This window comes from Cynoglossus semilaevis, chromosome 12 (assembly GCF_000523025.1).
Source record: "Cynoglossus semilaevis isolate Cse_v1.0 chromosome 12, Cse_v1.0, whole genome shotgun sequence".
NCBI classification, from domain to species: domain Eukaryota; kingdom Metazoa; phylum Chordata; class Actinopteri; order Pleuronectiformes; family Cynoglossidae; genus Cynoglossus; species Cynoglossus semilaevis.
In genome coordinates, this window is record NC_024318.1 from 17,034,779 (window position 1) to 17,050,312 (window position 15,534).

The 15,534-nt window shown below is 37.3% G+C and overlaps 2 protein-coding genes across 2 annotated transcripts; one reads left to right on the top strand and one right to left on the bottom strand.

The window, feature by feature from the left end:
* Window positions 1–4,309: 4,309 nt before the first annotated feature.
* On the top strand, window positions 4,310–11,051 carry cdt1 (chromatin licensing and DNA replication factor 1). The gene is made up of 11 exons (XM_025060548.1): window positions 4,310–4,649; window positions 4,691–4,925; window positions 5,625–5,744; window positions 5,835–6,148; window positions 6,507–6,701; window positions 6,932–7,077; window positions 7,194–7,294; window positions 7,980–8,168; window positions 8,833–9,003; window positions 9,104–9,305; window positions 10,270–11,051. Exons 1-11 carry the CDS (start codon window positions 4,456–4,458, stop codon window positions 10,431–10,433), a joined length of 2,031 nt encoding a protein of 676 aa, XP_024916316.1. The 5' UTR covers window positions 4,310–4,455; the 3' UTR covers window positions 10,434–11,051.
* An 852-nt stretch (window positions 11,052–11,903) lies between these two features.
* On the bottom strand, window positions 11,904–15,040 carry aprt (adenine phosphoribosyltransferase). Its single transcript, XM_008322539.2, has 5 exons — window positions 14,846–15,040; window positions 14,137–14,240; window positions 13,485–13,618; window positions 12,867–12,945; window positions 11,904–12,179 (listed from the first exon to the last, which is right to left on the bottom strand). The coding sequence occupies exons 1-5, from the start codon at window positions 14,935–14,937 to the stop codon at window positions 12,040–12,042; spliced, it is 549 nt and encodes a 182-aa protein (XP_008320761.1). The 5' UTR covers window positions 14,938–15,040; the 3' UTR covers window positions 11,904–12,039.
* Window positions 15,041–15,534: the final 494 nt, after the last annotated feature.

Below are 15,534 nucleotides of genomic sequence, written 5' to 3' on the forward strand. Positions count from 1 at the left end.
TATATATATATATATATATATATATATATTTAGTTGGTGATCTGTTCATTAGATTAGGTTAGATTAGATTAGATTAGAATAAATCAGATTAGATTAGATTAGATTAGATTAGACTAGACTAGACTAGACTAGATTTGACGAAGTTGATGTTGTGGCAACAAAAAGGCAAAGACAGACACAATCAGGAGAAAGAAATCGCAATAACCAAGCAAAAACGTTTACAGTACAAAAGTAGAATATAAGCTATACAATACATTTGAGACAATAAAAACCAAAATTTTAATGTAGTTTCCAATAAAAAAAAATTAAAATTATAGAAATTGTATTAGATTCTGTGTACCATTTATATTTAAACAAAAAGGGAAGTAGCTGGATGGATAGAGCGAGTGAGTGAGAAAGCAGTAAAACATACATAATCAAGTGCCATATATTAAAGACTTTTTTTTTTATTTAAAATGAGTCCAAAAGTTTCAATCAGAAAATTCAGGATAGTTTCAAGAAATTGAGTGATTTTAGAAGACACTTAAAATTCACTCCAACCCCTGGGAACACTATAACTCCTTATAAAAAAAATTAGAATTTTTTTTTTTTTAAGATTTTGTGTTCAATCAGAAGACCCAAAATGTTATCGCTTAGAAAGAAAAATGATCTGGACGGTTTTAAAGATTGACTTGTTTTAAGTCCGTTTTAATGCAGTTTAGGGCAGTGATTCTCAACCACTGTTCTGCAGGCGCATTAGTATGCAATAAGAGAGCAACAAGTGTACCAAGGAAAATATTGAATTTCACTTAATTGGTCAGAAAAGTATTATTTATTTAGAATAATTAAATGTTCTTCTTCGCGTGTCTTTCCTCAATTCCTGGCAGTACATCTGCATTTTGTTCAACTGAACAGGCCCAGGTTACACAGTTAGTAAGAACATTGTAAGTAATTTCAATCTCAAGGATAATCATATTGTAGTACATATACATTTTGTGACCCTTTTTCTTATGTAAAATATGCGTCATGCCTCAAAAAAGGGTTGGGAAACACCGGTTTATGGTACTGACAGGGTAGAATTAGAGTATAATGTTGAGTAAAATGACACACATTACACTTATAGTCAGCATCATTTCAAAGTGTCTACATTCAAAATAAAATGTTTATTCTGCATGTATTCTGTTTACTACATTTTCCTTCGACATCCTTTTTTGCCACCAGGATGGATTAAAAATGACCCTTAACCTTTTTGCCCACATGCGTCTGTCTACCCATAGAAGATGCAAAGAAGATCTTTCCTGACTTTTGGTTTTCAATTCCCTTTGTTGTTTTTTTTAACTTATGATACGCTCCTTTGATAAATGATACATATAAAACCAGGCGGTCTATTTACATTTTCAAAGACGTGTACGTGGATGGTTGACAAGTCAGTTTACCATTCAAAAGGAAACTTTACTTTGACCGTTTGACATTATTTGTTTCAATGGCGCTCCCTGGTGGACTACTAATGAACCTTCGAATATTTAGTATGATTTCTGAGGCCAACACACAAATACAGTTAGTCAACAATGTTTAACAACGTTACTGTAACATATTCAAAACATAATAAATAATTCAAATTTATAACGAATGTATATTGAATATTATATTAGATGTTGTCATCATATGGAAGCCATATATAATTTAAGAAATCTTAATTTTCTCCACTTGTAGGCATTAAGTCAATATCTATTCAAGGTTAAGTCAATACGGAGACACAATACAGATTGAAGAAGATGATGTCACACACTGAGCAAGCGTTTTAGCAGTGGGAAAAAACACTGGGGAATACCCCAGCGGTCTAGGCATATAGTAGCATAACTTAGTCTTACCTGAACCAGCCCTTTGAATATGATTTTTCAAAAAGAAGGATTTAAGTCTAACCTTAAATATAGAGACGTGTCAGCCTCTCAAATCCACACTGGCAGCTGGTTCCAGAGGTGGGGCGCCGAAAGCTAGCTGAAAAGCTCTGCCTCCGATTCTGATCTTATACATTTTGGGAACTGGCAAACTATTTAACTCGCAGGCCACAATTGTACTAAAATTGAACAGGGGGGCCGGGTCAGGGGCAGATAGATGGCGTGTTCGTGTGAACTAAGATAAATGACATGTAAAAGTCCTGCATAAAGGCTAAAATACTAAAAAGCTTTTCTCATTTTCTACGCGATCCATTGGGGAAACGTGGGTATTGCGGGGAAAAGGCAGGAGTGTAACAATATAAATAAATTATATCATTTGGAAAAGTTTGCCAGGTCGGATTAAAGAGCTGAACAGGCCGCATCTGGTCCCCGGGCCTTAGTTTGCCCATGCCTGATCTAGAGTGTCAAAAGGACTACTCATCTCTTAAAAGCTTTCTCTTAAGGAGCATTATTTGAAGACAGCATTTCAATTGACGGCAGTAGACATCCTTTATACATGTGGACACTGTGCTAACAATGCCTTCTCCAGACAGTGATTAGTCAGCATGTCCACCATGTGAGGAGAATCAAGCCTGCCTTGTGAAGAAATGTAAGTGGTTGGGAATGCTGTATTTTTTTTTTTTTCATGACAAAAGACACATAAAGTGATTTGTTTAACAAATGAATAGCTTTAACGTTAAGCTCAAGACACTGTACATGAGAGCATTAAAGTCAAAGAAATGTGCCTGTCCAGAACACAATGGACAGATAATCAGCTAAAGAACTAGGTAGTGCTGATCAGTAGTAATTAACAATGTGTCATTAGCTAGCTATCATCAATCGATGGGTTTGAGTAACTAATACGGCAACATAACAAAAAGGCAATGTATTCCTTACAAGACTCTTGATCCTAAATCAAACAGAGCAAGGACTAGAAAATGTGTCTGGGCGCGGCTGTGAGTGACATCAATTTATAACATTAGAATCATTGCAATGGTTGCTGCCAATGCAGTTTGTGAGACCAAACACCTCCAAGAACAGTAGGTTTTAAAATGGGAACTCATGTGACATAATTTGTCCTGGCATAGGGAATTGTATTGGTTCATAATGTAACCTCCTACATATGTGCAAAGCCACATGCTGAGTAAAATATTTGCAACACTTTCTTTAACCACCATTAATTTGGCTGATCAGACACCATCATAATAATAATAACCAACTCATCTCTACAAACTCATGGGTTGACAATAATCCATTTTCACTTTCATTTACGTAATCATCTGGCGAAACCCAGGCATTGCGTTATGGGGTTTCATTGTTGAAAATCTATTCTGACATGTCTATGAAGATTCTCAGTCATTCAGGTCATGGTCAAGGTTGAAGAGTTCCGTTAGGCAACTGGACGTGAAATTTTCTCAAGAATTTAAATACGAACTTTTTGGAGAAAATCATTTTCTTTTCTTGAGAAAATTGCACATCCAGTTGCCTAATGGGACTCTTCAAGCTATTCTTACAGATTATTATGCTAATATTATTATGCTGCTAATTGTGCTAATATCGGTTGACATCCCTAAAGTTAATCGTTAAAACTTTCATGAAAACAAAGCAGACTTACAGTATACAAAAAGTATGGAGTGTTACATTTTGCAACACTGAAAGTAATCAAACCAACAATATAAAAGCAAAATTACCTAAGTTATTATGTTTTTACAGTATGATCGCAGACAGCACTTTATAATTGACAATGGGTGATTTGATGGTTTGTTGTGGTTTCTGGGACCAACATCTTATTTGCAAAAACAAAGAAAGCCAACAAGATACAATGAAAGACATTGCATTATCATCATCATTAACACTTTGTTGGTCTTGAGTGAGACCTGGTAGCTAAAGGTCTTAGTGCCATTGATAATAGAAGTGTGAGGGCAGCAGATAGCAATCGCTGTTTAATCATTGCCTCAATTTGTAAAATATATTTAAATAAGAAGCACCGATGTACAACAGCATGGGCAGGACATGTACTTGCTGCCCAATAAAACGTGTCCACACAACCATTGTTATATACAAATAATATATTTATATATTTAAATTATAGCGTCCCTGCCTTTCCTTCAAAGAGCACCTTCTGTCCTAGCACTTTTCTGTCCTTTCCAAATTCCATTCCATTTAACTCTTTTAGATTCAGTTTACGAGCTAGTTTATTATTATTAATTAATATTGTTATTAAAAAACAACAATTTACATTGACTTAAATGCTTTTCTTGTCGATTTGCTAATTTGACTTCTAATTAGAAGTCAGGAAAAAGCTACCAAGAAATAAAATGTGTTGGAAAATAAAAACACGCCCCGTTCCACGTGACCAGGAGGCGGGATTTTGATATTTCGCGCGGAATTTCTTGTTCCTGTGAAGTGTGAACACTTCCGGAGATCTGTTGGTACCCACTATTTAATCAGCGCCAACTCCGGATTTGGAGTGTTGCGTTGGAACTTTGACTTTTTTTTCTTCTTCTTGTGTTTTTCCTTCTAGTTATAAAGCCGTATCATGTCGCAGGCTCGGGTCACGGACTTCTTCTCACAGCGTAAAAGAGGTCCCGTGAAAGCAGCGACCAAGCAGCGAAGCGTCAGCAGCACACGGACACGCTCTGCTAAAAGCCGAGAGCCACTCATTTGTTCTTCCTCTGTCCACGAAGAGTTTGTGCGAGTTATCGACGAAGCAGTGGGATCGAACAACGAGACTTCCTCCCTTAACAACAACAACGACTCTAAACATGCCTCCACCCCACCCTTAACAACAACGACTCTAAACATGCCTCCAGTCCCCGGACACCAAAGAGGAGCTCTGCTGAGTTTGACATCGGAGCAGGGGTGACTACAGCCGCCGCTGAACACAGCACCGCCAAGAAAAGGAGACAGACTGAGACAAAGAGCGACTCCATAGCCGATACAGACCCCGAGAGGGGAAAGAGGAGGACGGCTAGGAAGAAGCTCCTGCTGCCTCCACCTTCTCCTCAGGTAAACAATATATTGTCGTTAGAATTGTACCGTTAACATATTCAATAATGAGCATTGTATGTCGATAGTCTTACAGGTTTGTTTTAAATGTTTATACACTAACAGTTTGTTAGTGTATAACAGTGTTTATGGGTGTCTGTGTTGAATGCCAGTCGTTTAAACGTATAAGTCGCGTTCATTCATCAAACAGAACCAGCTCAAACATCTGCACAATAAAAATAAAACACATTCGTTTGTTTTTCTTAATTCTTTTAAGACCGTACAGATGGTAATGTCAGTCATTTTTGTGCAAGACCTGTGGAGTTTTAATCGATTTGCGTTTCTAAACCCGCGAGAGCCTAAAAGCACAGCAGAAATACTTAACCTATGAAATTACAAGTTTTTTTTTTTTTATTACACAGCAATGAACAATATTTTTAGTTTGAATAAATAATCAATTGCGGAAACTTGTATCAGTCTGTTATGGAGTAGTTTTTTGGTTCCAAGGTGCTGAGCATTGAAGGATCATTATTTATATATATATATATATATTCAAAATAAAACTGCTTTTAGACTCTATTCTATCAGTCTGAATGCTTTTTATATTAAAATATTGCCAAATTATCTTTTAAGTAAAGTAAATGGATATGGTGGTTTTTCTTTGTATGATCTAAAGCTCTAAAGTAGAGACACTGAACATATTACATTGTTTTCTTTTAGGCTCAACCCCTCAGCGTCAGGAGTGAATCCGTAGACACCACCACCACCACCTCCTCCAGTGAAAAAGTTCCTGAGAAGTCTGTTGTCGTCAATAAAGAGTTTATAGGCCAAGGCAAGAAGGTAAAACTATTTTTCCCTTTATGGCTGTCATTAGTGAGGGTCTATTTTCATGGTGATCTGCCATCTCATCGTCATTTTTCCTTCCTTCAGGCTCTGTGTAAAGACGATATTGCTGCTTTGAAATCCCGTCTTCAAAGGATCAAGAAACATGCAGAGGAAACAACGAGAGCTGCTTCTGTTTGTACATCCACCACATTATCATCATCATCATCATCATTGTCTCCGGCGGGCTCATCAACAAGCGAGGAAAAACGTCCTGTTCCCGATGTGGCCCCGTCCTCCGTCCCTGATGCTAAAGCATTGACACACACTCTGGCACGAGCAAAGCAGCTTGCAGCTAAAGCCCAGAGGAGACAAGATGTCACAGAGGAGAGGGGTCAGAGTGAGACACAGGCCCAGGACAGGTGTGATAGCTCTATGTTTAATACTAACACGCTTCTAAATGTTACATGTATTTACATATATTATATGTAAATACTGTAATTTTTGGACTATTGACTATAAGCCGGCACTAAAGTAAAGTGTATGTGTGTGTGTGTATGTGTGTGTGTATATATGTGTAGATGTGTGTGTGTATATATATGTGTATATGTTTATATATATGTGTATATATATATGTGTGTGTATATGTATATATGTGTATATATACATGTGTGTGTATATGTATATATGTGTATATATACATGTGTGTGTATATGTATATATGTGTATATATACATGTGTGTGTATATTGGTTATGCTTATATTTTTTTGGTCTTACAGTGTGGAGCATCCAGCGTACCAGCGGTATCACACTCTCGCTCAGGCTGTGCCCCCGGGCCTCTCCCTCCCTTATCAGTACAAGGTCCTAGCCGAGATGTTCCGGAGTATGGACACTGTGGTCGCTATGCTGTACAACAGATGTGAGACAGCCACCTTTGCTAGGGTTAAACAAGGAGTTCAGGACATGATGAAGAAGTAAGTTTAACGAATCAAAGTGGGTGGTTGTCAAATCTCACAATGAACATGTAGGATTTACTTGGTTTCTAGCAAAATCTCACTGTGAAAGATTTAATAAATAGTTGAATCACAGGGAAAATAAGTTTTGTTTTTTCATAATGTTATACAAAACCTATTTGCTCCTTTATTTGACTCAGCCAATGGAAGCCCATAGCACAAAGGCTAATGCTTCTCTCTCTCTCCCACAGGCGGTTTGAGGAGAACCATGTGGGTCAGATAAAGACGGTGTTTCCCGAATGCTACACTTTAAGACGGGAAAAAAACATTCCAACATTTAACAGCAGCATCAAGAGGGGCAGCTACCAGCTTACAATAGAGCCAATCATCCTGTCAGGTGATCACAAACCCTTTTTTTTTTCTATGTTTGGTGCTGTTGTTTTACCACATTGTAACTAAAGTCGCACGGCTTCAGTTAACTCAAAGATTAACTCAATCTTTTGCCATCCTTAGACCAAAAGGAAGCACGGCCTCTCTTGTCAGCTTCTCGTTTGCTCGAAAGAAGACGTGTTTTCCATGGAAACATGGTTAAGATTGTCAAACAACACCACAAGGTTAGTCACATTGCATTTTTTTTTCTTTGTAGAACTCTTTGATATCTTGGGGTGTTTTTTTTTTTTTTTTTTTTTTCCTTTGAACACACGTGTCAAACTCAAGGCCTGGGGACCAAATGCGGCCCGCCAAGTCATTTTGTATGGCCCGCAGGAGCTTAAAAAGCATTTCATAACGTCCGAGTTTCTCAACTTGATAAATTATTTTTTTTAATACACAGCAATGAACAGTATTTATAGCTTGAATAAATGATTAATCAATTTGCAGAAATATTTATTAATACCTTATGGAGTTGTGTCTATACCAGGCGTGGGCAAACTATTTGACTCGTGGGCCACAATTGGTCCTAAAAATTAACGGCGAAAAGGCTAATATGCTAAAATGCTTTTAGCCGTTTCTACGCCATCGATTGGGAAAACGTGGGCATTGCAGGGAAAACGCAGAAGTACAATCACAATACAAACCAATTATATAATTTAGACAAGTTTGAAAGGCCGGATTACAAAGCGGAGCGGGCCGCATCCGGCCCCCGGGCCTTAGTTTGCCCATGCCTGGTCTATACCCTCCATTATATACACAGCATTTACAACTGGACGTTTGACACTGCTGCCTGACAAAATTGTATTTTTAGGTCTCAAATGATTTCCAAAAGTAAATCAGTGGCACTAACTCCGTCTGTGTCTGCAGGAGTTCCTGTCGTCATTGGTTCCTCCAGTGTCTGTCCCGGATGACAAATTGACTCGCTGGCACCCTCGCTTTAATGTTGACACTGTACCTGCCGTCCCGGTCAGTCCTCTGCCTCAGCCACCAAACACTGAGAAACTTTCCACAGCCCAGGAAGTTCTGGACAAGGCCCGCTCTCTCATCACACCTAAGGTACTGAGACATTTATAAACTAGACACCACTTTTACAGCTTTTACAGCTGTATATAATATAATATTATAGTATTATATTATTAGTAGTATAATATTACTGAGCAATGTGCAATGTTTGTAATGTCAATAAATAATAATCAGTTGCAGAAACATTTATGAATACGTTATAAATTAGTTGTAAAGCGTAAAGGTTTTACGCTTTGAAAGATGCAACTCCTATGTTTTATTAGTGCAATTGCTTATTCTGGGTCAAAATACGAGATACTGAAATCAGAAATTAAAACAGGTCTTACGGCTGTGCTTTGCAAGGAAAATGAATTTAACTACCCTAACGTTGGCACTTTGACCCAACACCACACAATTCCAGACGGGGTTAAATTTATCTACAATGTACAATTCATAATGAGGAATGTTTTTGGGTTTTTTTTTGTACGAAAATATCAGTTTTGCATTTAAACGTGTTGTTACTTGTTCAGCAAGTAAAAACAAGCGAGGCACTTTCATTCATATCACAGCTCTGTATGTAAACGGGGATGACAAAAGATGTGATTACAAAAAGCTCTTTGGTTCGGTGACGGCTTTAATGATAAAGCATGGCCCTTGTTTCCAGTTTAATGTCAAACTCTAGAGTCTTTAATCGCTTTCTACTCTGGCCCATGTTCAGATGGAGAAGGCTCTGGTTTCTCTCACTCTCAAGTCGGATGAGAGAGATGAAGAGAGTAGAGATTTGACAACTCCACAGAAACCTGATGACTCGAACACGGTGGCTTCAACTGCGTCTGCTGCTCAAGTCCCAGCTGCACTAAAAGGAGTGCCTCAGTCTCTGCTGGACAGGGTAGGTACAGGGACAGGTTTTTTTCACCAGTGATTATTCCTCAATGTTTTGGTCTAGTGTAGAACTTTTTTTTTTTTTTTTTTTTTTTTTGGCGTTTCAGATCCGGGCAAAAGAGGCTCAGAAACTCCAGGCATCCATGATGCGAAACCCTGTGCAGGAGGAGCGCCTGCTGATGATGTCACGGCTCGAGGAGCTGTCGAGAATTCTGCGGACAGTTTTTGTTGCAGAGAAGAGGCCAGCATTGATAATGGAGGTGGCGTGTAACCGGATGATGGCTAGCTACAGGTCTGCGCTTAGTGCAGGTATGTGTCACCAGAGAGAACGGCAGTCTACTTCTCTCATTTAGCTACAGCAATGGCAGCGCTGCTCATAGTTAGCGTTAGCATCATGATAATTGGCAATCTTTTTTTTTTTTTTTTGGAGTTAGTTTACTCTGCTTACAATGACACAGAAATTAAGTCAAATTAAAAACGTTAAGAAATTAAGAAACATTCATGTATCTCTGACGGCTTTTCAATGAAGGGCCTTTTCGCACAATAAGGCTAGCTGATTAGCATGTAGCCACCATGCTTACCCTCAGAGTTCTGAGGCGCACATGGTGAAACATTCCTAACAAGTATAAAAGAGTATAAAGACATATTGAGACAATCCTCAAAAAATCATACATCATGGACTTTCAACCTATACGTCATCGTTCTTATCAATACCTATTCACACTTCCCACTCACTTACAGGAGTTCTCAAACAAATTTGTATAGAGCTGTAGAATATCAATACAATATCAAGTTTATTGCGATATATCAACGCATCTGTTTTCTTATGTCCCTATGGTATAGTGACGTTGGCAAATCATCAATGCTAATTTGTTTGCCTGTGCATTTTGTTCATTATACGCAGTGAGTCGCGGGGAGATAAAAAGAAGTTTCCCCGTGTCATCACCCAGATTGACACAGGGTCTCTTTAGTTTGTGAGATGCTATTCCTTAGCGTTAAATTTCTTATAAATTGTGCCATTAAGCGTGAACACACACACACTAAACGCAGTGTTATTTTCAAAACTTCATGGTCATGGTCGTTCAGGATGTAGTATAATTTCTGCCGAGTGGGGGGGGGGAGGTCAACAGAGTTTCATTGATCACATTGAATTGCTGCAACTATATTTCCCTTACTTTGGTTTAATCAGTCATTTTAAAAGTCAGGTATTGTATTATTAATTTGATGACAATTAAACAATGAGGTCTAAGTCACTTTTACTGTGTTTTACCAGGCGAGATGGAGAAGCACCTTAGACTGTTGGCTGAAGTGGCAGGTGATTGGCTAACTATCCACCCAATCAGGAAGGATTTCTACCTGAAGATAAATAAGAACATGGAGCTGAGCAGTGTCCTGGAAAAACTAAACAAAAGACTAAAAGAAGAGGAGAGACTCTAAAATATTTTTCCCCCTTCTGGCATTGGTTTTACACTGTTTTTTTTTTTTTTTTTTTTTTAAACTGTTGTGTCTTTCATAACAACAGTGCAGTCACTTTAACGCCACATTTATGCTCCTGTTGTGAACAGGTGGTTTTATCATTGTTTTCATGTTTCCCCCCCCCATCTATAAATGTTCACATCACTGCATCTCCAGTTTATGACCCATTTTTTTTAAATGAAGAGGAATTACTATTTTAATTTTGATAATGTTTAAGAAATACAATTTCTTTTTTTAAATAACCCTGATGCTTCAAATGTTTTTTTTTTTCTTACGGGACAATTATGAGCGGAAAGAAAATCAGTCTGAATTTAAAAAAAATATACTTGATGAGAAACTGACAAATTGAAAAATTGTTATGAGTGATAAGAATTTGTCTTAGAACTGAAAAATACCAGCTGTCAATTAAAAAAAATCTAAAGCAAAACACTTTTGGGTTTGTAAAGAATTTATTAGTACAAACAAGATTTTACAACCATTCACATTTTACCATTGCAGCAACTTCACAATTTCCCTGGTGCTAGTGGTTTTGAAAGAAAAAAAACAACGACGGTAACTAAATCTAATAGATTTTGACATCACTTTTTCTTATGTAAATGCTAATCGTAATTACAAATGCTTGCCTCTCTAATCGTAATTAAATGGACATGATGATCTAGGACATATGTGTCAAACTCAAGGCCCGGGGGCCAAATGCGGCCCGCCGAGCCGTTTTGTGTGGCCCCCGGGGGCGTTTAAGAAATACAATTTCTTTTTTTAAATAACCCTGATGCTTCAAATGTTTTTTTTTTTCTTACGGGGCAATTATGAGCGGAAAGAAAATCAGTCTGAATTTAAAAAAAATATACTTGATGAGAAACTGACAAATTGAAAAATTGTTATGAGTGATAAGAATTTGTCTTAGAACTGAAAAATACCAGCTGTCAATTAAAAAAAATCTAAAGCAAAACACTTTTGGGTTTGTAAAGAATTTATTAGTACAAACAAGATTTTACAACCATTCACATTTTACCATTGCAGCAACTTCACAATTTCCCTGGTGCTAGTGGTTTTGAAAGAAAAAAAACAACGACGGTAACTAAATCTAATAGATTTTGACATCACTTTTTCTTATGTAAATGCTAATCGTAATTAAATGGACATCATGATCTAGGAGCAGTGTTGCACATTTCCATTTATTTGGTCATTTCAAAACCCAAACAAAGTTGGACTTGTTAACACTGTAGAGCCCCTTGCTCTGGAAAATACTAGTCGTTGTAACACAGTATTTGTGCATGGCTGGAAGTTTTAGGAGCCCCTTGCTCTGGAAAATACTAGTCATTATGTCCATAAAATAATTTTCATGGTATTCCAAAAATTTTTACAAAAACATTTAATAAAGCATGTCGGTAATATTGCTGACTGTGGCTGGCTGGCATTTTTGAATGATTAACAAGTTGTGAAAATTACCATGAAAGAAAGGATTTAGTGGTTGCTGACTTATTTTAATGCTAATAAGACATGTGACCTGATTGTTATGAAACCCAGTGTTTACTCTTTTAAGTGAACCACCAGGTTTTCTAACCCCTCAGTACTGAATAATAGAGAACACACTGTGCGGTTTGAGCTTGTCGCTGCCATTCAGGTCTTTTAGCTCAATGATCACCAGGCATCCCAGAACCTCGGCCTGCAGCTTCTTCATCAGTTCCACAGCCGCAAACAAGGTGCCTGTAACAAGCACAAACAAACGCTGTATGATGTGGATAGGTTTGTGAGGCACGGGTTGATTACGAAGTCTACCCTCGCAGACAACAGTAGTGAGTCTTATATGTGGACAGCGCTATGTCTCGTCATATAAATAGAAAGTCAAAGAGCCTAAGGCAAAAATCAACCACATGCGATGAGATCTAATTTTACACATTGGGGAATTTGATTACACACCACTCGTGATTGACAGCGACTCAAAAAAAATGCTCAGGTTTGCACAAGCGGCAGCTGGGAAGAGGCCAGTGTTGTATAATTTTCACAACACAGCTCCAGGAAATGGTGTGGTAAAAAAAGAACATTGAGAAAGAAAAAGGAAGAAGGCTATTAAAAAGGCAAAGGGTTGAGCTTGACGAACTGTGAGGCTGAAACAAAGCAGTGTTTAGCGCTGCCGAGCTCAGGCATCTGCATGAGAAAGAAACGGTGCTGCCGAGCGCTGAATAGCTCAGGCATCTGCATGAGAAAGAAACTGGACTGGAGCCTGTTACCATGTCACCAATCAACCTGTGTGAGCACTGAATGCATAGAGTGAGTTTAAGAAAACATAAAACTAGCGACATCGGTTTAAAACAAAAAGCAAAATCCACGGTGTCCTCATCTGGAGTCAGTTTGGCTGAGACAGCGTAAAATTCACTGGGTTTTAAAAAATACCTCCGGTTGCCAGAAGGTCGTCGATGAGCAGAACCTTCTGTCCTGCAGCCACGGCGTCCTCCTGCACCTCTGCCTCTGCCTTAATAAAATAAATAAATAAATAAAAGTTAAATTTTTTTTTTTTACTTTTATTTGTATATATTTATTTATATATATTATTCATGTATTTTGTATGTTTACTGTAGCTTGATTGTTGATTGACTGACTCAAATTGTAAGTCGTTTTATATAACAGTGTCTGCTAAATGTATTGTAACGTAATATATATTACATATATATATATTTATACATACATATATATACATATATACACATACAGTATATACATATATACACACATATATATACATATATATGAATATACATATACACACATATATACATATATATGTATATATACACACATATATATATACACATATACATATACACACATATACACACATATATACATACATATACATACACAGACACACATACATATATACAGTACATATACACACATACACACATATACACATATATATACATACGTGATATGATCTCTTACATACATGCAGGATATACAGTATACTGCAAAGTCAAGTCCTATTGTAAAGAAAGATTTTTTTTTTTGTACCTTGCCGTACTCTAGATCATATGCCACAGAGACGCATGATCCAGGCAGTTTGCCCTTCTTTCTGACCAGAACAAAGCCAACCCCAAGTCGCTGGGCAAGTAAAGGTCCAAACAGGAAACCACGGGCATCTATACCTATACACATACAAAAAAATATATGCATTTTGATGGTGTATTAAAGAAAAACTAACTCCATAGAAAAAATACAAAAAGCTAATACAGCTGACCAGCGATAGTCGACTGGTATGACAATAACACGTTTTAAAAAGCATAAAAAAGTCACCACATTTATAACATGAAGATGTAGTTATACAACTTCACGCATTAATTCTTGCCTTAAAATACTGTATATACGTGTCATGTAGTTATACAACTTGCCTTAAAATACTGTATATACGTGTTCTGTTACAAATAAAACGACTGAGAATTGTCAGTCTTCATTCAGCCCTGGTCTAGTACTTCTCAAATAGTGTGTGTGTGTGTGCCAATCACTAGAGGGCAGCAGAGCACCTCATTTTATTAATCTATTTTAATAATCGGGGGTTGTATGCAGCTAGCATATCATAGTCGAGTAAATACGTATTAATTGAAATGATACATTAAACAATAATCATTAAAAAAAAACAACAATTTGCTTCTTTATTTTTACTCACCTACGACCACATCAACCTTCATGTGGTTCTTTTTCACATGTTCTTCAAACAGGTCGATCACCGTATTCAGAGCAGCTGGATCCCTCAAGATGGGACAGATGTCTCTGTATAACCAACATACACAGGCAGGTACACACAGCACTTTAAGCAATAGATAGACTGAATATCCAGATCTAATATCGCTCTTGAAAATCCACGAAAAAGCATACGAACACTGTTGGTCATGGAAATAAGCAGCAAGTAGTAGGTCAGCAGCAGGTCTGTTTCAAAGCGCGAAAGACATGAAACAACACGTAGACGTTGACAAATATTCAACTGACAACTCGAGTTCTGGGAACCTCCTCTTACCCTGTCCGGGACAGCGGACGTCCCCACCATCGGTGGACGTCCCGATGAGCTTAACAGGGAAGGACCTTGGACCGTATTACCGTAGGAACCAAAGTTAATAAAGTCCGTAAAATGTAAATGGAGTTAATGAATAACGGCGCTACATGTAAAAGTTGAAAATAAAAAGTATTAATACTTTTGGTTCAAATAGACTGATAGAAACACAAACTCTGACTTGTGCGAACTACTTTTTCAGTCTTCATGACTTGGAGCTAAAATTTCCTTGCTGGGAAAACGTGAGCGAGAAGCAGACACGGAAAACCAGAAAATACAAACATCTTTACTGCCGATAAAGCCTTCAGAACAGACAACATTTGCATACCTGAATAGGATTCCTGGCTGTGGAAAGTCCGGATATGCTCGGACGAAACTTTGAATTGTTTTGCGTTTCGACTCAAAATCTGCGGAGGCCATCCTGACTTTAGACTGGCTTGAGCACGTTTGAAGTCTTTCTTAAAATCAATGTTGCAGCCGCTCCTACACCAGTTGTCCAACTAGCTAACAAATAACTCCATCGTCGCCATCTAGTGGTCTGGAGCTTTATTGCTTGTGTTAAAAAACATTTTAAGGACTACAGTAGCAAAATCGGTGTATGTACTCATTGTGAAATACACGTGTTCATATAATAAAAAATATGTAATTATATACAATCAAAATAATGTAAAATTAAAATACATCTAAATAATTTAAACAGAGCCCTTCACTACAACACTTATAATACGGACACTAAAATACTTTAATAATTTAAGGCGGAACTATTTTTAATGGCTTTTTTGTTTGTTTGTTTTTAAAAAAGTTTTTTTTTAATAATAATTTATTTTCTTGCCAATTCCAGTTCAGATAACTTTACAATTTATATTTGGAATATATCATAGCTGATGTTTTAAGTCACACGATAATATGTTATGTCTTATATAAAAAAATGGAAACGGAAATCATAAAGACTCGAAGCATTCTTTAGTAATGCCTCTTGTATTGTGAGAAATATTCTACACCGTACAGAAGATGGCG